This window comes from Patagioenas fasciata, chromosome 2, assembly GCF_037038585.1.
Source record: "Patagioenas fasciata isolate bPatFas1 chromosome 2, bPatFas1.hap1, whole genome shotgun sequence".
Taxonomy (NCBI): domain Eukaryota; kingdom Metazoa; phylum Chordata; class Aves; order Columbiformes; family Columbidae; genus Patagioenas; species Patagioenas fasciata.
In genome coordinates this window covers 70,748,226-70,771,105 of record NC_092521.1, presented here as the reverse complement: position 1 = coordinate 70,771,105, position 22,880 = coordinate 70,748,226, and the positions used below count along the sequence as shown (strand labels likewise).

The 22,880-nt window shown below is 41.0% G+C and overlaps 1 protein-coding gene across 1 annotated transcript in view; it reads left to right on the top strand.

Moving 5' to 3' along the window:
* The first annotated feature begins 8,314 nt into the window (after positions 1-8,314).
* INO80C (INO80 complex subunit C) overlaps positions 8,315-22,880 on the top strand; it is a 34,776-nt gene continuing 20,210 nt past the window's right edge. The window contains exon 1 of the mRNA XM_065832790.2: positions 8,315-8,558. Coding sequence (XP_065688862.2) covers positions 8,424-8,558 — 135 coding nt within the window. The 5' untranslated portion in view covers positions 8,315-8,423. The remainder of the gene's footprint in view (positions 8,559-22,880) is intronic.

The window sequence follows — 22,880 nt, the reverse complement described above, 5'->3', positions numbered from 1 at the left end:
GGTTCCAAACCAAGAGAAAAAAGTGGGTCTTCACACACGTGACTCAGCTGCAAGAACTTCTGCTTGTGGGATACTATGAACACTAACAGCTCAGGCTTGTTCAAGGAGCACCAGATAAATTCATAGAACTGGAATCTACAAAGAGCTACTAAAAACACAGAAACCATCTGCAGAACAAGTGTCATCCTGTGTAGTTGCCCTGTTTGTACAGTCTTCCCTGCACATCTGCTTTCAGCTCCCACTAAGGGCAGTGTACTGGGTTAAACAGTCTGACCCCGTATGGCCAGCCTCACATTCTCACTTCTCTGCATGAAAGCACATGCCTTTTATGAATAACGATGGAATTGACAGAATCACAGAAAACAGAACTGGAAAAATTCTTGAGAGGTCATCTAATCTACTCTCCTGTCTTTTGGCAGAATCAGTTGTGCATGATCTTTTGTGGTAGATGTCTAACCTGTTTTTCAAAACCTTCAAAAGCAAGCTATTCTAGTGTGAAGCTGGCCCTCTCTAAAAAAAGCTTTTTTTGTGATATAACCTGACTCTTCCTTGCTTCAAAGTTAATTTCTTTATTTCTTCATTGTTACAGACACAGGGAAAGATGGTCCCTCTGCCCTTGCAGTGGCCTTTCATATCCTTGGACTTACCTACAAAAACCTAGAAAGAAAAGCCAAGCCCTCTCAAATTGTAGTCAACCCATCATTGAAAGGAAAAAAAAAAAAACAACCATCAACCAGCCGAACAAGCACCACCACCCACCCCCAAATACCAAAATTCCTCTACATATTAATATTACCCACCTGAGTGCATTGCAGAAGGTAACAAAACAGATTCTTCCTGTAGGGTCATTACTAGTAAAAAAACCCCTGTGTGGAGTATGGTTAGTGTATAAAAAATGGCCTATACTGCTCAGGAAATTGAGTTCATCTGCAATGGTCACAGAGAACAGTTCTTCCTTTCCTGCAGAAATCTCCTCCAGCTCCTCTTCCTTCTTATGCCACACACATAACCCAACATTTCACTCACTCTTCCCAGATCATGCTTCCTAGACCTCAGAGCATTCCCTTTTTCCCTTCAAGAAAGCCAGGAAAGATTTGGAGAGTCTAGAAGCATGATGCCCAAAGCCAGACACAGCATTCACACTGAGCCCAGCCAAAGCTTTGACAAGGGGAAGGATCACAGAACGTGCCTTGCAGGCTTCCTGCATCTGTGACGTCTGTGTCCCAGGGCATCGCGATTCCGCCAATCCACACTCAGCCCATACCTCATGCAGGATCTACAAAGCCTTCTTCTGCAACCCTTACTCGTTTTTACACCAGCTTGTGATTTATGTTGTTCCAATAATTTTCATTTTTCATTTCTTTTCTGTTCTGTCTTGCAGAACGTTTTTTTTTTCCCCAAGAAGAGATGATCTCTGGGCGGAATATCACAAAAATTGCATTAGTGTGAAGCAGTGTTAATCTGCTTCTCTTGGTCATCTCACATGGTCCCTACAGATTTCCCAGGGTCAACTCACCAGACTCTTAAAGATCACTGGCTGTAAAAATAATTTATGAATTTGTGCTTGTCTGTGCTGATTTATTTATATATAAAAATCTAACAAACAAAAATACACCAAACAAACAAAACCCCATCCACCAAAACAACCAACCAACCAAAAAAATCCTTTTCTCTAAATTCTAGTCCTCCTCTTGGCTTGGTAGCTTCTGCAAATCTAGTTAGGGGTTTTGGTTTTGTTTTTTTGGTTGGTTTTTTTTGGTTTTTTTTTTGTTTTTTTTTTTTCATCTCATCATCTGGTTTGCACACTAGCAACTCAGCAGAGACTCTTACAATCGTTGGCTAAGACAATGGATACAGTATGACTAGTTCAGCACCCACCAGAGTGGTTTATCTAGCACCTGAATTTCTAGTTTGCATTTGAGAAAAAAAAAGTGTCACTGACAAATAACCATGAAGTCAAGATGTTATCAAGCAGGTGTCACATATTGGTTGAAGCCTGCATCTTTGTATTTTATTCTTGTTTTTTTGTTGTTGTTTTTGTTTGGTTTTCATTGAGAAAATAATACTGAACAATTGCAGATGGCCTACTAACACTTAGGGATACAGTTAGTAATATTACCTTACTTAAATTTATATCCTACCTGCAATAAAAATACCACAGCCCTAATCTACAAGCAAGTGCAAAATTACTATAGAACTAAGAGTGCTATAGCACCAGAACACTTGCTCTAACAAGTAGACAGGCATGAGCTAATCCCTGTGAGCAATTTATTCAGTGACTTCAACTCCTGTTCTGTTAATGAATTCAATGGGACATTTTTATTTCTGTGAATTTATTCTTTATTTAGAAGTAATAATAAATTAATTATATGACCATGCTAAGTCTCCAGATTGCTCACAAACTATTTGCCATTCCACCAAGATCTTAAGTTCATAAATCAGATTACTTACTCAGCTAATCCACATTTTTTCAGTCTACAAACGTACAGCATTTTCAAGGTGGTTACTGCATTAAAGATTATGCAAATGAGTAGCATGACATTTTTATCTTTCTCAGCTGAGCATTTCAGAAATCAAGAACTTGTTCACATGAATAACTGCAGAAAACATTAATCAGAATCTGAATGCAAACTAAATGGGGACACTCTAACACATTTTCACTTTCAAAAAGATAAGATTAAATCTAATATGAAAAATTAATTCCTAAATCTTTTGAGACAGTGGGTAAATATGTTAAATACTGCGTAATAAATAATCACCCTGGATACATAGAATTCCATTAACTACACAGCGGCATTTCTTCCTTTCACAGTGTACGCAAACAGAATAACATTTAAAGTCAAAGTCAAATATTACATGCCATAGGTTTTTTTCCAGTGTAGAACTCTATTTTACCATAGTGAAATCTGTATTTAACCTCAACTTTTGGGTTAGATTTCTCTCATCTATGCAATATTTTGGTTAAACTTGCCAGGCAGAGCATGCATACAATTTCTGGTGAGAAGTCCACACTCCAGATAACAGTACTGATAAACAGCAAGTGTGATGTCAACATAACTTTACTGAGTCAGTAGCAAAAAATTCAAATAAAGTATAAGTAAAATGCAAACAGAACAGCACTTTGACTCTTCTCTTACTGCTCATTTCTGATGTGTCAAATTCATCACATTTTAAAATAAACTTTGAAAAGGAAAGGCTGCTAGGAAAATGGCACAAAAGGCATTTCTAAAGACCCTGCTTCTCTTTATGTGTTATGAAGAATATAGCAATGGCTTTGTCAAAACTTCTAACAGGAAGATTGCATTGAAAGTTAGATATTTGATGTGTGCAGTAAAAAAGCCTTTAATATTACAAAAGTAGTCTCCTTAATCCAAAGTTCAAATACCTATTTTAAAGGCATTTGGCATTATAGTTAAACAAAGCTAATGCAGTGCCTGCAGCTGCAAATTGCAGGGAACAAATGCAAATCACAAGAGTTCACACTGCAGGCTCTGAAAAGTCATCAAAGCCTCCAAATACTTTTAAAGAATAATGTACAAAATACCACCAGACCTCACAAACTACCCTGCCGGAATCCATTAGTTTTCACCTGATAGACTGGTGAAGCTAAGAACTTTAATTTTTTCTTTTTTCAGAGCCCCTAAAAAAATACGAATGGCACCCAGTAGACACAAACACAACTAACCATGAGAAAAAAAAGTTGTGGGATTTTTGTTGTTGTTTGCATGTGTGTGTTTGGGTGTTTGTTTTTTTTTTTTTTTTTTTAATAAAACTGAAGTCTTTTTAAAGAGTTAAACTCTTAAAAATCATAGCACAAATTGCATCTGTGCAACACTGCTAAAGATGCATAAATGAACAGAAAATTTGTCTGATACTGTACAGAAAATCGTAGTGGTACAAATTACTATGTAACCATTATTAGAAGATACTTTTCAAATGACACAACTTGCTACATTGAGTTCATCCTACCATCTAGCAAAAAAGTTACCCCTATTTTGTACATATGAAAACAAATGCAGAAAGAGGTTATGTAATAATTTTAAAAACTTCAGTTTAATTCAGTGGCATACAGAAGGATTATGTGTATTCTCTCACATCATTTTAGATACCTAACAATTTTATAAACTGCAATATAGCCAATGAGTGAAGCCACAGACAATTTCATTTTTAACCCCTCATTTTTCTGATAGTAGAGAAGTAAGAATAGCAGGAATGTTGGAAGCTAAACAGCCAGGTGGGATGTAAGTTAGATACTGGGAGAGATTCAGTTTCAAAGCTTGGAGCAGAATAAATTCACAGCTGTGAAGACCAGGTTTTTCCTTTTGATGGAGCAGAAGAGTACCGATGCATTTGGACTGAAGGCATCCAAGGCATTTGCTCCTTCCCAGCCTGAACATGGCAGTCGACGGGCATCCCATCACAACCAGCTGCTCTGCTGGGTCAGGTCACCAGCACGGGTAGCAAGGGAGCTTGCACAACTCTCTGCTCACTGGGAAGCAGCTCCTAGGGCAGGGAGCAGCTCTGACCAAGCGTGTGCTGCCCCAACCATTTCTGCTTATGGATCTTCTCCATCAGCTGTCCCTGCACCTCCAGATACCTATTACTGACATTCACAATGGGAGGCCATTCTTCTCCAGTTCAGGTTGCTCCTTGCTGTCCCGGTCGTGATGTCACACATCACAGCATAGCCACCTGCATGGGAGGGACCGGCCAGGACCCCTGTGGCTCGCAGACGCAGCTGTGCAGGGGCAGAGTGCAGCTGCTGGAGGCCTCACTCTCTCTGCTCTGCTTTGCTTTATCCTAACTCACGCTAAAGATCCTTCTGCTGGTTTTCCAAACATTTTCTTCTCTTATCACTTTCTTCCTCCATTAAGAAAAAAAAAAATTATTTAAATTATCCTAATCATGAGGCACCCAATATGCCTCAACTGGAATAATCCCCTCTGCATAATCAGAAAACTGTCATTAGTTGTCAATTTTCATAAAATCAAAGGGAGGGAAAAAACAAACAAACAACAACAAAACAAAACAAAACCTCACAAACCTGGGATAGGATCCTGAGATCTTCTTCCCTAATTCAGGAGACTCCAGAGTCCATATGCATTTTTCCTCACATACTGTCTACAAAAGTACAAGGAACCTTTCCAGTTCACTGAGACTTAGTACTAACAGGCAGGTGGGAAACTGCTCACATCAAAGAGCATGCACAGTTATTGCTGAGCTGTATTTAATTTTCTAATTAATGAGGTAGCATATAAAAAATAGACCTTGCAGTACTAGTGAGGAGAAGGGTATTCACATCGAGCCAGGTTCAAAATGAATAGCAGGAAGAGCCACGTCACACCAAGCCAGACTAGCAATTGCAATTTGCACTTCTTCAGGCGAGCCCTCGTCCAAACCAAAAAGGAACCTAGTAAGATACATATTGCACTTGTTCACCAGACAAACACCTCTTCATTTTCAGCAGGGCTGGATGTGGACAGCCACTCAAGGAGTGGAGAGAAGGCAGCTTTGAAACTCCACAGCCCTTCCCACATCCTAATTCTATTACTCATCCCCTGTGGACACTCTCGATGTTTACATTTCCATTATTGCTATTTTCCAGTGATTTGTAGGCCTCCTGGGATCGTAAAGCATTTGGTATAGTGTAAAATTGCATTGTACTTAATATTGCTGCAATACCCATGGGACTTCTGATTTTGTTTTTAGTAAACCAATTGATAAAAATGGCTACAGATAAGAAAATGCTTAAGTGCTATTTAAAAACTTCCACTGAAGCAGCACATTAGTTCACTACATGATTCACATGCAACATCTAGTCTGCAGTGAGTTTAAGGTGCTTCTCTGGGTAAAAACATTCCTGTGATAAGGTATGTTTGCTTTCTAGTTGGGCATGGCTGGGAGCTGAGGACACAGCATATGCATGGGAGACAGGACCCAGCACTGGGAACAAAAAAAAGGCTAACTAAGGCAAAATCAAAGCTTTGAGCACACAGCAAAACAGATTGGCTTTTTCAGGGGACGCAACTGCCCTGCAATTCCCAGTGCCCACTACTGCTAATTTCAAACTCAAGTCACCATCTTGAGCATGGAACGGGAGGCTGTCATTTGAAGTGAGAAGAAACACATACTGCATAGCACACGTCAGCCTGGAACGATCACTGAAGGCAAACGCAATCGTGTTTACCAGCCGGCTCTGCAGTGCCGCTGGCAGCCTGCATGCTCAGGCAGAATGACAGCAACTCCAGTTGGGAAGGGGAAGACGGGGCTTGGATACTTGTACAAGGCTTTGCTTATGCCCCTGGAAAGCAAATCTTGTCCGGCTTTTCTGCTACATACGCAGGTATCTGGAACACAGCCTGGAAGCCCAGGCTTTTGTCCTCAACTTTCTTCCAGGCCGCTTTCAAAGCTTTTGTTTTACACAGTACTGCCTGGCACCCCCACTGTGACCAAGCTCAGTCCTCATTATGGCACCACCTATAAACGTGACCTAATTTTTATGCCTGAATTCCAACTTCTTGGACCTCTGCCTCTCTGCAAGGCCTGCCCTGAGGCAGGATCTCATACAGCTGCAGCTAGAAGCCTGGTAGTTGCACATTGTACAGAGGTAGCTCAAACAAATATGGCAATAAGTTGACCAGTATGCTGACTGCAGGTGCATGCAAGCATAAAGAAGCTAAAAAGAGTTTTATCAGCCACCAACTAACTTGAGAACTGTCTGCAATCCCTTATTACCACCTACCAGTTCTCTGGGGTAGGGTCTGAAACAGCACAGACAGTAAGAAAACTGTAAAACACTCTGGAGCACAGTCCAAATCACCACAAGCCTATTCTGATACATTGCTCTGGTGCAAAATTACTCCAGATTCCAATGCAACAAAGACTGTTGGACCAGTTCCCTAGCCATGTCAAAACAAGGTGGATGCAATCAAATCTGTAACAGTATGAATTACCCAGAAAGACACTTACTATCAATTACCTGTAGTCATATTCTGAAAAACCTTAATGACAACTATAATTACCTAAAACTTGCATGTAAAAAATATTATACAGGGTGGACAATAACACAGAACACTTATCAGTAGACTTCTCAGAGCTCATGATCTTAGAGTTGAAGGGAACAATTAAAACCAGATGCATGTTTTATCACAGCAACTGGAAAAAGCTGACACATTAGAGACTTACAGACCCTTCTCATGGTCTGAAAGCATTTTGCATAAACTTTACCTTAGTTTGGGTAGGCTTCAGATAGGACTTGACTGCATACACTGTCCTCCAGAGCTCACACTGTGCATGGGCTAGGTCTGCCTCTCAAACTACTACAGCCTGTATTCACAGAATCACAGAATGGTTGGGGTTGGAAGGGACCTCTGGACATCACCTAGTCCAACCCACCTGCTAAAGCAGGTTCACCCAGAGCAGGTTGCATAGGATCGCTCCAGGTGAGTTTTGAATGTCTCCAGAGAAGGAGACTCCACAACCTCTCTGGGCAGCCTGTTCCAATGCTGACACCCTCAAAGTACAGAGGTTTCTCCTCATATGCAGATGGAACCTCCTGTGCTTCAGTCTGCCCGTTGCCCCCCATCCTATCATTGGGCATCACTGAAAGGAGTCTGGACCCTTCCTCTTGACATCCACCCTTGAGATATTTATAAACACTGATGAGATCCCAGACCCAGCTCTCTGTCTCTCCTTGTAAGAATGATGCTCCAGATCTCTCATTATCTTCGTAGCCCGCCACCGGACTCCCTGCAGTTAACTCCTTGTGCTTCCTCAACCAGGGAGCCCAGAACTGGACACAGTACTCCAGATGCAGTCTCACCAGTAAGTCTTACACACCTTTTTATTGTACACTTCCCAAACGGCTGCACACTGCAGGGCTCAAAAGCCTCTGCGATACTTGGGGCTCAGCAACAGCGCTCTTTCCAGCCTTGCACACCCATCACTTCCTACAGCGAGCGAACCCAAATCGAGCCACATTTTGTCACCTCGCACGCACACAGGCCAAGCCGAGCTCGGGTCCGCGGAGCCAGGCTGGGTGAGCTGAGCTCCCTCGGGGGCCCGGGCCCGCGCAGCCCGGGTGGGGAGGCAATGAGGAGGCGGGCTGCTTCCTATGGGCTTCGCCCTAGCTGCAACAGCACCGGGCTCGCCCGCCCACGCTAGAAACCCTAACAAGGGGAGAACGAACCGCCGTGACCGCCTCGACGTGCCCCTCGCTAACGGCCACCCTGACAGCCCCCGGCCGGGGGGAGGGGAAGGTTGCGCCGCCGCTATTGCGCATGCCCGCCTGCCCCGCCGCAGAACAGCGCCCGCGCCGCCACTGCGCCTGCGCGGGGCTGCCCGGCGGCCCGGGAGGGGGAGGGGGAACGGTCGCTCCCGGTTCCGGCCCACCGGCGTGCTCAGCCCGGGCGCCGGGGGGAGAAATGGCGGCTTTGATCCCCGCGGCGGCCTCTTCTCCCGCCGGCGCCCCATCCCGTAGCAAGAAACGGCCGGCGAGCCCAGGCACCGGCAGCGGCCCCGCCAAGAAAAAGAAAGCGACGGGGCCAAGCGCCTCGCAGGTAATGGAGGCGGGGCGGCCAGTGCGCGTGCGCCGCGACCACCTCTCCCCCCCCCCCCCCCCCCCCCCGGTTTCTGCGCATGCTCGCGGGAGGAGTAACGGCAGCGCGCATGCGGCTGGGGAGGGCGGTTGGGGTGTGGCTGGGGGCGGGGCGCACTGTACGGTATCGTGTGTGCGGTACCGTGTGTCCGGTACCGTGTGTCCGGTACCGTCTGTCTCCCCGTGGGGAGTGTGGCCTCTGAGCTGCTCTGGCCGCGCTGTTTTCTCCCGCCGGGCTTGCCGCGCCTCCTCGGCAGTCCCGCCTGTGGCCGTACTGGAAGCTGCTGGGCCCCAGGGAAAGGCCCACCGCCGGCTCCCTGCCGCTAAGCCGGGGGCTCCGGTGGCCGTCGAGCTGGCGGTTTGTTTCCAGGCCCCCTGAGCGCTCGAGTGTCAGACCGCTTCTTTCATCCCCCGGTGGCGCGGAGATTGTGTCCTCTCAGTGTAAAGAACTAGGCCGCTAGTATAGTTTTCATGCTTTCTCTAGATGGATGTATAATGAAGAGGCAAAGCTTAACCCAGGTTGAGTTAAAACTGTGTTTAAAATTGCTCCTCTTCTCGGTGACAACCAATGATAAGACAAGGGGCAATGGATACAAACTGGAACACAGGAGGTGCCACTTAAACATGAAAAGAAACTTCTTAGGGTGCCAGAGCACTGGAACAGGCTGCCCAGGGAGGTTGTGGAGTCTCCTTCTCTGGAGACATTAAAAACCTGCCTGGATGCCTTTCTGTGTAACCTCATCTAGGTGTTCCTGCTCTGGTAGGGGGATTGGACTAGATGATCTTTTGAGGTCCCTTCCAATCCCTAACACTTTGTGATTCTGTGATTGTATGTGTTGACGCTTTCTGATCAAGCCATCTTGCAGTTGTTAATTTTTTTTTTTTTCCATGCTTCAGTAGTTTCCTTTGTAACTGACATTATGCCACACTTGAGTCCTGTATGAGCACAAGCCTCTAATTGTGCATGATGATTATTTTAATTTGTGCTAGCTGATCTGTCACAGAGGGGGGACTAGTACATAAATGAGCACAATTTAACAGCTGCTAGTTCTTTTGTGTGCAGCTCAAATGCAGTTTTGCATTATGGCCTTCTCTCACTTGAGCTGAGTGGACCTAAGAGTTAAATGGGAAAGGAAGACATAACCTGAGAGCCCGAGTTTTTGGGAGTGGGGTCAGGGGAAGGAGAAGGGCTCTTAATGTGAGTTTCTCCTAACCTCCTAACCCCAGTCACGGTGGGTAGAAGAGCTTGTATGCGTTGTGTGACCCGACTGTGAGCTCCACAGAGCCATCCCCAGCTGACAATATCTGCCCCTTGTTCATGAGGTAACATCTCGTACTCCAAAATTAAGCCCTGGAAGAGGTTCAGAGTCAGTGTGTATATCACAGAATCACAAAATGTTAGGAATTGGAAGGGACCTCAAAAGATCATCTAGTCCAATCCCCCTGCCGGAGCAGGAACACTTAGATGAGGCTACACAGGAATGTGTCCAGGCAAGTTTTGAGTGTTTCCAGAGAAGGAGATTCCACAACCCCACTGGGCAGCCTGTTCCAGTGTTCTGTTACCCTTACTGAGAAGAAGTTTCTTCTCAAATTTAAGTGGAACCTCTTGTGTTCCAGTTTGAACCCATTGGCCCTTGTCCTACCGTTGGTTGTCTCCGAGAAGAGCCTGGCTCCATCCTCGTGACACTCACCCTTTATATATTTGTAAAATAAGGTCACCCCTCAGTCTCCTCCAAACTAAAGAGACTCAGCTCTCTCAGCCTTTCCTCATAAGGGAGATGCTCCACTCCCTTAATCATCTTCATGGCTCTGCACTGGACTCTCTCTAGCAGTTCTCTGTCCTTCTTGAACTGAGGGGCCCAGAACTGGACACAATATTCCAGATGTGGTCTCACCAGGGCAGAGTAGAGAGGGAGGAGAACGTCTCTCGACCTACTAACCACCCCCCTTCTAATACACCCCAGGATGCCATTGGTTTTAGGCTTTAGACGCCTTGTATTACTTCTTTCAGAAATATTTTGGTAGCTAAAGTGGTTGAAAAGGCTTGGAAAAAATGGTTGTTGTTGTTTTTCGTGGTTTTGTCTTGTGTTTTTGTTTGGGTTTTTGTGTTTTTGTTTGTTTGTTTGTTTTGTTGTTTTGTTTTGTTTTTTCCCTAGAAATTATTCTTCTCAGTAACATTTAATGAACTGTATCAGTTATGTAGCTACAAAGTATGCTCTTCTGCCAGTTAGATTGCTTATTTTCACATGAGTCATCAGATGAGGGGACCACTTCTTCATTTTTTCAGCAGATCTCTCCAGACAATTGAAGGCCATTGTGAACATGCCAGGGCACAGACACAAGCCCTTCCTCATTCTGAATGATGCTCTTGTAACACTTATTTTCACCCTGTGGCATTTACATAGGTTCTTTTCCTTTTCTGGTGGGCTTATTCCTAGGAGAGGGAGTATGAACCATAGGACTTAATGTAGCTAAACAAACTGCACTGAAACTGTGAAAAATTACTGCCTTGCATGGTCACGTTTCACAACTTTTTCAAGGTCTGCTAGAGGCAACAGTCTGGATTTTCCAGCATGGAGAGGACTGCTCTGTGCATGTGTGCACGTGTGTGTATGTCTGTGCAGAGATAAAATATTATATACGAATATATAATGTAAATGCATGTAAAATCTTCTATATTTTAAAAAATAGACTTCCCCAAACCCTTCAGTCACATACTATTTTCTGAAGTTCTCAGCAAACTTAGTCCTGTGGACAGCTTCCACTATTATGGGATAATCCATGATTTCTTACTGAAACTGAGTTTTGACAATTGTGATAAATAGTTTTTGCAGTTCTTCTCACAAGTGATTTCAGTGGAGAAAGGAATAATTTCTCAACATAATGTCCAAGTCAGCATACATGTTCATTGACCTCAGCAGTGCAGATCAATCCCATAAGGAAAAGGAAAAATGAGTCTCAGGAAATGTGTAACCTCAGGAACGGGACAAGAAACAGCTCATTCACCTTCTAGCGATCACATTCAGTGTTGATGACTAGCTCTGGAGTAAGCCAGTTCAAACAGAAATTAAGTGGGAGCTTTGCATTTCTTTGAGTTAGAAACATTGATCGTTGGGTACTTTCTTGTACAGTACCTTATTTAATCTAAAACTCCAGAAGTCATTATGAAGTCCTTAGTTAATTGCTGAGTAATGTACTTTTTCTGGATAAGGAAACCTGTGACAATGAAACATTCAGTAACTCTAGTTTGCTGAACTATTCAGAATAAAGCCAGTCAACAAGCACTTGATGCTCTTTAGTAATTCATCCAATCTTTAAGTGCCCCAGCCAGTTGAAGACTAGATCATCCATACTTTTTCTGAATATATAATATAATGAGTCATTGTGGGATTTTTATTTTATTTTAATACTTCAACTCCAAACATTCATCTGGCAGTCTGATAGGTGCACACCTTTAATACATACCACTTTCAGCACAGGTTTGAGGTAGCACTTGTTACTCCTCTGGCTGTTCACTTTCATAATTAACCTCTTTGATATTTTTAGCAGCCTTTTGCAGGCTGTTTTCAGCCTTTTGCAAGCCAAATATACAATGCCATAGCTTAGCATGAAATAATTTTTAAGTAAACTGACATTGTGAAACAGAGAAAGTGAATTATTTCCTTGGTTAATGAGCAAACTATAGGTAAGAGGATCCCTGCCAAGAACTTTGTAACCACTTGCAGGGATCAACTTGGGATCTGAGGACTTGCCATTATATATATTAACCAGTAATTTCTGCTGAGAAACTTGTGCCTGGCCTATGTGAAAATAAACTTTGCGTTGTACCAACTGCAGATTTACTCACATCTGTGATTTCATCACTGTGGAATTAAACAAAGAGGGGGTTTTGTAAGTTCTGCAAATCACATAGTTTGTTTTCATTTCATGTGCTTTATGTTACAAGTAGCTATTGCAGTGCTCGCCCTGACAGACATGCTGCTCTGGTAGAACTGTAGATTTCAAAAATGTGTTTATTTTTTTATATAACAAATTTGCTTAAGTATAGCAATGTAATCAACTAGTTTGAGTAGCTGTGTGTATCCTACAAGAAGGCACAATTATCATACAGCATACAGATTTTTATAAACCTGATTTTGATTATGTTTCTCCACCATAAGAATTGCTACTTTCTCTCGGATACACTTTAGGACATTACCAAAAAACATTCTTCATCATTTGTATGAGTTACCAGCCCAAAGGTATTGAGTCATATTTGTTTTGGAAACATATTGCACATAGAGCTTGTCAGTCATGTCTACAGAAGGAGAAATATGCTTTTCGGATACAATGTCTGTATTTACCAAATGCAAAATTAAAAGCAAGTTTACAGGAAAGCATGATTGCAAATTGGTTACATCAGTTTCATTAGCCTTACACAATTATTCCTCCCATGCAGTTGTGCCACTTAAAAATAGCCCGATCTTTACTGTAGCAGAAGATTTTTAATGCCGAGGACTGTTATGTATATTAAATGGTAACATTCGTGTGTCAAAACCAACGTTGTTCAGTGTTTTATGTAGCACCATTCAGTTAGATATCCTTGCCCACTGATTCCCAATAGCTGCTGTGCTGGTTCAGCTCCATCGCTGGCTCTTGTGCAGGCTTGTCTTCAGGTCTCCTGTCTTTTTAATTACTAATACTTAACTCTGGGTAGAATCTTGACATTGATCTTAAAATGCCACCATTCCTCTACCTTACTGTTCACACCATTATTTTTACAGATTATGCAGTAACAGGCAACTTTTAAAAGAATATGTTCTACATCAAGATGTAATTGACGAAAGAAAATGCTTACCCATGGCATCTAGCAAGCTTAAAAGACAGAATTTGCAGTGAGATAGAAAATGAGCTGGAAAAAAGAAAAGATATGTTTGATTTTGGCAGAGGACAATTAAGGAGAGAAAATTGCTAAATATTATGATAAATGCATATTTGCTTACATTACTTGTGAAACAACTTTAGACATGTGAGAATTGCCTCATGGTTCATCTTACAATTTGAACTGATGTAAACTGCCGTATAAACTACAGAAGTACTTAGAGAATGCTCTTTGCTTCCTTCCTCTCCATTGTTGTAGCAGCAGCAGGTCTTGACAACATTTAGAAAACAAAGACTGAACTTCCTCTTCTGCAATGGTATATAAGAATTAAATTATTAAAAATATTGATTTTATCTCTGTAATAATGAATATTGCAGCGGTGCAACTGGCAACCTTCATTTTATGTAACTAGCTCTTGTATGTGTGCTTCACATTTTCTGTATCTCATATTGTATGCTTAAAAACAGAAGCTATACACAATATTAGAGAATAGAGAAGTCCAAATGGTTTAAAGTTGTTGTCCTCTTAAATAAGGTCCTCTCATATACAACATGAAAATAAAACAAATGATTCTAAGATACACTTAGAACTCAATTTTTATTTTAAATGTAACTGAACGATGGTATTTTATATAGTAAACTGAAGATCATCAGATTAGTGTTCTGATAGACAGCTGTATGTTCAACAAGAAGACTTAAATATATATGTATAAACATGGTTACTGTTATGTATTCAAAATCTGTCCAATAAAGACAGCTTACCCTAATACGTAAATGGCATGGAACTGGACTGTAAACCATCAGTAAATTTGATCAGTTCTCCTGTTCTGCTGTTTTATCAAGCCTTATCCCTGTATGTAGGAGACCATCAAATCAATTTTAAAATAAATTTGTTTTAAAGAGTCCATTTGATCTGGCTGCAATTTCCTGAAAGCTTAGAGACCATGAGTTTAACTGCAGAATCAGTCAGTACCACTACAACTACTGAGCCGAACTGCTGCTCTTGGCGTGTTCTAGGACAAGAAGGTCTTCTGGTACATTACAGTGTAATAACTTTCTGAGCTGAAATTAAAAATTACTTACTCACAAATTTAGACCTTGTTTACAGACTTACTCCAATCAATGTAACACTAAACTTACTCTGATTATTCCAATACTATTCCAGATAAGACTTTCTATAACAGAGAAGTGTGATTTTCCTTTGTAGTCAGAAATTGAATAAAGTTGCATTTCTACCAATCCTTCTGCTCTGAAAGAGACAGCAGGACCCTGTTACAGAATGGTAGTAGGAACATGTGAGTACATATGTATTTGCCCATTTATTAAAAAGCTATCACATCATTATGGTCTAGACTACACATTTTTTTAATACCATTTTAGCCCTTAAGGTTATGACAGTAACTGAAAATATATGAATTTATCCAATGAAGCAGTACCAATCTGAAGATAGTGCTTGCCTGGAACAATATCTTTAATGTACTCCCAGGGGATGTTAACTCAAACCTAATTAAATTGATTTGAATGACACTTTCATTGGATGGAGCATAGATATGATACAGTGCAGGTGATTGGTAGTTATGGATAAGAACTGCTGAGGTGAGCTCTTCAAGTTCAGACACTTGCACCCTTATTCACAACCCTACCAAAGAGTCTTGGCTCTTACAAAACTAGCTCAGCCGGTTTAAAACAAATTGTTGTCTCTTATTAAGAGTTTTATCAGGAAATGTTTACATTTGGATAGCTGTCACACAGATAGGTAATGTGCTTTGGCGTCACGCTGCATGTGACCACACCACAGAGTACTAAAAATCCCCCAAACTCGCTGGTCTCTGCGTGAAAGACTCAGGGGGTCACTGCTTACATCTCCTAATCCTTTCAAACATGTGACTACAAAGATAATTTCTGCAACAAAGCAGACAGTGAACAACTGAAGAAATGAGCATCTCTTCTCTCATGGGGTTTTTTGTACTCTTCCCAAAAAACCAGCTTATTTTCAGGCAGTCCACTAATGAGAGCCAGGATTATCCTGAGGTGCCAGTTTTTGTCACTTGCACGTTTGAAATCCAATCTGTTAAAAAATGAGAATCCCTCGAGTCCCTGATGGGGAAAAAATAATAATTAAAAAATAATTAGCAGATTTTGTTGGGGAATATGGCAAAAGTGATGTGTGTTTTACATTTAGCTTTATTAAAAAAAAAAAAAAAGTTGCTTTTTTAGGGTAATATAGATTAAAAGACAAACTGTCACAACTTAGAGCCAAGAATTGACTTTTCCTGACATTTAACACATATTGAAGGCTTTAGATGATCTGTAATCATAAAAGTATGTGAATTTCCAAACCAGTCTATGCCAGTCTCAGAGAATTACCAACCACCCAACCAAATGTGATTAATTTTAGATTTAGAGTAAACACAGATGTGTTATGTTGTAGAAAGGCAAAAGCATATGTGTATTGACTTCTACTGCAGGCATCAGTATTCTGATGTCATGTTTTTTTTACCCTTCTCCCCTTATCTGAGTAGAGAATTTATTTTTTTCCTTTAGCTAACAGAAAATGGAGAGTCTTACTATGATCACACCTCATTTCAAGGTTCTTAATAAACTTTCAAGAAACTTAGGAGGGATAATAAAGATGGTTCACTTCTATCATAAGGACATAAAATAGAACAGGTTGTTTTTTGAAAGAGAAAGAGCAATCTAAAACATTGCATGCATGTGCTTTAGCCATTTTGTCTGAGAGGCAGCGCTCCTAAAAAGTGATCTCAGAATCCATTTAACACATTAAAAGGTTCAGATTAACAAAAGAAAACTTGGAATAATATAACTGTCTAGATATTGCAGATTTGAAGAGGTGTCAGACTTTTTCACATTTTTGTGAAGTGTAATGCTTCTGTTTGGTAATAACTTCAGTTCTTGCTTTAGCAAGACATTAGTAGTTGTATAAATGTATTAATTTTGGCTTAGAAATGCTAATAGAAATATTAATTTGGTAGCCTGGGAGAGTTTTGAACACATTTTGGAGACATTGGCAATTCATTTAGACCTACAGAAAGCCATAGAAGTTGTGACACTCCATGTTGTGAAATATGCCTGGTCCTCGCAGCATAATTAATTTCCATGAACAGCATGTCTTGCCTCACTGCAACGCACACCTGCAACCTCAATTAGGCAACCTGTTGGCTTCTCACTATCAAAAAGGAAAGAGTCCCCGTCTCCTCCTATCTTCTTCACTCTTTCCCACCTCCACAAGTCCCAGCTATGTGCTCCTGCTGCCTACATCACACCAGACCTGCTCAGCCACTGATAGAGGTCAGAAGACTGGCTTGCCAAAGCTTCCTCCTCTCCCAGGAAGCTGCATCATCTCCTGCAGGACTGGTGAGCTGGGCTGATTCACAGGGATGTCTAACAGGTGTTAGAGGTAGCACAAGGAAGAAAAAGGACCACATGGCAAGGGAAACCACTCTTATGCTACAAGTGAGTTATTTCATGAACTAAGAGACTCTTAACTGCAGATTTTATTAGTTTTCCATAACAAACTAAACAAAAGCTGGAGCAGTTCAAGGTCTGATTCATTAGTCGATCCAGTGTCCCTGCCTGTGGGAAGACCGGGAGAGTAAGAGTCAGTCTCTCAGTACCATAAAACTGATTCTACAAACTCCAGCAAGTTCTGTGAGATGCCACCAAAGTAAGCTAGCAGGAAATACTAGGCCCTAGTCCTAATTCCACTTCTCCCTGAAGATATAGGCATCTCTTTCCACTTGGGATTCAGAACCATGAACATCTGCCTTTCTGAAAGCAGGTACTAAACCCCATCTTTCAAAAGTTGAACAGAAGTCACACTTACGGCCCTGATACTTGCTTTTTATAGCACGCATCCTTGCAAGTGCTTGCTGTGTCCTCCACTTGGAGTTAGTCCTGTTCCTGCTGCTGCCAGAGGGGATTCAAACCCTCTTTTTCCCTAAGCACACCCTCTCTAAACACCAGGCTGGAAACCAGGCTGGTGTGGTGGGCGGGGTGTGTGGAAATGCTTTCTCCTCTACAGCTGAGGATGGAGGTTCTGTTTGTTCCACAGAGGACAACTCTGTAGGCTGGTATTAAACACAGTTGTCAAAATGGTCTGCTTACGTATTTTAGGTATTTATTTCTGTTACGTGTTTTGTCTAATGATAATTTTAATCCAAAATGCACAGTTGTGCAAACAGGGATCAGAAATAATTTCCTTCCAAAACTCTAGCCAAAAAACTATATAGTTATGCCATCTAATAATGTGCATTTATGCTGTAAAAAAAAATACATCACTGTTAATTCAAGCAACAACTTTGAAATGGATAGAAGGAAACTATTTAGTGAGTAATACATGATTAAACTGTGGAGTCTATCATTCTGGGAGGGGTGAATATCTGTAGTTACATGGTTTGAATCATCCTGCCTCAGGATGTAAGTGCTGGCTGACTTAGGAAAAAAAATTGTCCTTGTTGATTATAAGACTGTGCTGTGGATAAGGAGCTTTTTGGGGAACTAAAAGAAAAATCCTTCTGTAAAGCATTGCAAGACATTGCTGGGATTTAGCACATGAAGAAAGGCGTCCAGTATCATATCTGTCACAGAATCACACAGAATCACAGAATGTTAGGGATTGGAAGGGACCTCGAAAGATCGTCCAGTCCAATCCCCCTGCTGGAGCAGGAACACCTAGATGAGGCTACACAGGAACGTGTGCAGGCGGGTTTTGAATGTCTCTAGAGTAGGAGACTCCACAACCTCCCTGGGCAGCCTGTTCCAGTGCTCTGTCACCCTCACTGACAAGTTTCTTCTCAAATTTAAGTGGAACCTCTTGTGTTCCAGTTTGAACCCATTACCCCTTGTCCTATCATTGATTGTCACCGAGAAGAGCCTGGCTCCATCCTCCTGACACTCAGCCTTCATATGTTTGTAAACATGAATGAGGTCACCCCTCAGTCTCCTCCAAGCTAAAGAGCCCCAGCTCCCTCAGCCTTTCCTCACAAAGGAGATGCTCCACTCCCTTAATCATCTTTGTTGCCTTTCTATCATTTATTAAACAGGGAATAATGATTTATTTTCTATCATGTGACCTTAATTTTCATTAAACAGACAAAATATTGCACTTCTGTGTGCTTCTGTGCACAACCTGTCTAATATGTGAATTACACAAAATCTGGCATAATGTAAAAAGACATCTCATTTTGCAAACATCCACAGGTCGAGAGGTGAAACCTCCTACACCGTTTTGAGTGAGTTAGTTGTTTTACTTTTCTGCCCTCACAGTGTTGGCCTGCTTGTAGCTCTACTTTCCCTTGTGTCCATAAGGATGCAGTATGCTTATCACAACAACCTTATTTACTGCTTCCTCAGATTTATGCTTTTCTGAGTTGGCAAAAGAATGAGAAAAAGGGCAGAAAAGGCTGAGATGCCTATGATAGTTTCGGCATAAATTAAGGTTTACTGCTATAGGAAGTGTCCCTTAAGTGTTACAGCTGGAAAAATCAAATAAGCTTTCAAGGATACAAATCTTTCAAATCTGGAAATGAAAGGGCAACTTCCCAAGCTAAATACAGAACAACTGCTTACAGTTTGGTTAGGTATGTATCAAATAGACCATCTCTGAAGAAAAGCTTAGTGGCATCCCAGGAGTACAGGAGATGTTAATCAGGGAAGGGAGAGACTATTATGAAAACACTCATCACCTAGGAGAGAGGAGAAGGGAGTTAAAACCCTATAGGAAACAGCATGAAAGTTATGTGCCATAAAACCAGACTTTCTTTGAGTCTGTGGTGTATTGGTATGCAGTCCATCCAGAAGCTTGTCTGAATTTTCCAGATAAACAGGTACATTTAATAAAAGGTGACCCCTCAACCTAGAAACTTTTTTACATTTATGGCCTGAAACCAACAGGACTACAGCAAAATACTGCTGAAATGGAACATGCAGAAATTAGGGCAGTAATTAATGTGAGTTATGTGCCTGCTCATGACCAAAAGAGCTTTTTGTTAATAAACTCAGTATCTTCTATTTTATAGGATATCGATTTCTAACTAGGGAGATGGATTGTTGCCCAGAGAACTATGGAGTCTCTGTCCTTGGAGGTGCCCAAGATCTGCTGGGACAAAGCCCTTGTCCAAGGTCGGTATTGACCCCGCTTTGAGCAGGAGATAGGCCAGTCACGTTCTGAGACCCCATCCAGCCACAATGATTCAGTGTTAACCGTGTCTTGTTTCAGACAGCTGACTGATTTATGTGATTGAAGTGGGTGCGCTCTCCCTAGATGAACAGTCGTACGCTTCTTCCATAGGCAGGTCAGGGTCCCTGAGTTGGGTACTTTTCCGCACAGTGTGTGTTAATGAAGCCTAAAAACTCAATGACTACATGTAGACAGTATTAATTCCCCTACGCTGTAACAGTGGTTATGTTTTAGTAGAACTGTTTTTCCCTGGGAGGAGCAGCACAATGTTCTTACAGCAAAATTAACTCTTAAAATCAACAAACCGGAATAGGAATATTTCCTTGACATGTGCACAGCCTGTGTGGGCTCCTCAAACCAAAATAGTTATCGGGAAAGTCTTGTTCCTTAAGTTGATGATCTTTGTTTACATAGTCTAGAATTAGCAATTCTAGATTGAGTCTAACATTAATGACCCTTAATTTTCTCAAGTCAGAAATCCAATTTTCTCCTTAATTTTTGTTAAACGTATTTTTTGCAGCCAGAATTGCATTTTTTGTTGCAGCCACAGAACTGCCCTTTTAATCCTTCTCCTTTCTATCTGTCCAGACAGTATTTTCTTATTTAATAAATAATTTATTGTGGGAAAACTCTCAAAATATCCCTTTAGGCCCATCACAAAATATTAAATACTAGGTTTCCCTCATACCTACAATTGTGAATGTGATACCAAAACTTCTCTAGTTCTAACGTAGTGGAAAAGGAAAGTCTTTTATCAGTTCTATTTCAAGTACAGCAAAAAAAGGTAATCAGGATATAAGTTTACATTCAAACCCCTGAACTGTCTAGTGCTTTTCAGATGTGTGGCAGTTCCTCAACTTCAATATATAGTATCAGGGTGAAGTGTATGGCCACAGAACTTATATAGTTGAGTAAACAAGCACCTAGTTGTAAAAACGTTTCTGCAGGGATAATTCAGAAATTTGACTTGAAATTAGCATTACTATACAACTCTCTCCTCCCTTTTCCTCCTGAACAGCCTCAAAATAGTCTTCAATAGATACTTTTATTACTTTATTTTCATGTAAATTAGAATTTGACATGTGTTTCTTTGGGTTCGGTCACCAGGTTTTTTAAATTATCCAGTTAAATGTAGGTATCTATACGATAATGCACCTACAGTTTTGCAGAGTACAGAAGACCTGGTGTGCTATTCAAAGCAGGAATGGTTGGTGTTGAGTTTGCTAGATGAAGGAAAGTGGATGTAGTATTCACGGCATGTTCGGCCAGAATTTTTTTGTCCCATAATATGAGACAAACAGTAAGGATGACATTTGTAATCTGAAGATTTTTAAAAACTATAGTATAGGTTTTTTTCTTGTCCTCATTTAAAGACTTTTGGAGGATCTCATATAATTACTGCTCTCTGATATGTTATGCTTTTGATAACTTTTTGAAGGTTTGTAGAAAGAATATTTTTATTCTCCATTGCTTTAGAAGCGGAATGTTCCATACGTCACTGTAGCTAACATTTGTCTTTTTGATATTGTGTCTGGGTGTGATAGTCTTAAGTACTTGGACACAAGTGGAAAAAATGTCTTCTGAGTTACTTTAGAGTGCAGTGCTAAGCCTTCTCAGTGAGACTACTGGTATGTACTAATGCATCATGGCAGCAGTAGGTGTAATTATCAGAAACATAATAGAAATAGAATTTTTGTCTACTTAAAGTGACAAGAGAGACAGAAGGAAGTGCTAAAATGTGCGAAAAATAAGGAAAATACAAAAGTAAAGTTTTGTTTTCTGTATCTGTTTACCAGTTGGCCTGTAACATCTGAATGTAAAATATACTATTCGAATTCAGGTCTATTTTTCCTAAGAAAAATAGAGTAGGAGCTCTGGAAGAAAGATGCACCCCATCTTTACTTGAAACTAATTATCGCCTTTTCCTGAAGAAATGTTGTTTTGGTTTTGTGAGTTTCTCAAACGTTGTTTCCTGTGAAAATGGATATGTTTTACAGAATAAACCAGAATCAGGAAACTGAGTATTTTTTGCAGAACGGAATTGCTTTCCTGTTGGCCACAGGAGCTGATATCTTTCTGTTTATCTCGTCCCTGGTTCAGTCACACGCAGATGAATGGACCTGGATCCTTCTACCTTGGCTGAAGCCCGATAATGGACAGAGGGATTTTGATGCGCTCCCTGAGCAGCATTACAATGTTAACGGCACATGAGTGTATTGTAATCCTCCAGTCTTTTCTCCTGAACTACTTTGACCTTAACTGTTCTGTATCAAATGATGTATTTTAAACTTTAAGAAGCAGTGTAGCTGAAGTCCTTGACTGAATTGAATTTTTCTGATAGAGAAAGGAATGTACTGGCAGTTTTCATAAAAATTCAATTGTGATTTACTCTACTCTTTTTTGCTAGTATGCTTCCATCCATTTTCAGTCTTAAGGCCCATCAATTTAGAAGACTTTTTTTTCTCTCAGGGAATCAAAATATTCTGTTACCTGGGCTCCGTTTTACCCTTGGTGAAAGTATGAACTAACACGCGCTTTTTCACTCCGTATATACTGACATTTTTAGCTGCAGAGCTGCTTCAGCATACCATTCAGTTTATGAATTTGTCCAAGTTACAATTTTCTTAATAAAGAAAACTGTCAAACATTATAAACAAGGAGTAGTCCCAGTCCACCAAATGAAATCTGAAAGTGAGAGATCTTTTGCAATTATTTAAGCCGAAGGGAGCTTTGTGGCAAATGCATATTAAACCAAGCTTTTCTGGGATAGTGGGAAGCTATTCACAGTTGCGTCCCACTTACATTTTATTTGAGGCTTTTCCCCGTAGAAAACAGTATTTTTTTTTCCTTGAAATATCTGTAAGTCATAAAACTTTGTCTGTCATAGTGCTTCAAAGTTTTAAATGGAAAAACATGTTTGGCATCTGAAATCTCTTGAGAAGAAGTCAGAGCTTTTTATTAAAGCTTGTTAGCCTCTTTCTGTGTTTGAAAGTTTAATAATTTTAAAGAGAACCGAGTAATTTTGAGGTTTTCTAGATTTTTTTCTTAAGTGAGCAGTACTGCTAAGAAGGGAGTTCTTGTGTTATGAAATTGCTACGTCTTTTCCCCCCAGGTTTTCAAGAAATGCTTCAGAGGTGGGAATGTAGTTAGAATCTTATTCTCCCTTTGGCTGGATTTTTAATTTTGAATTCAAACCCTCACACAGTGTAATAGAGCTTTGCTTTA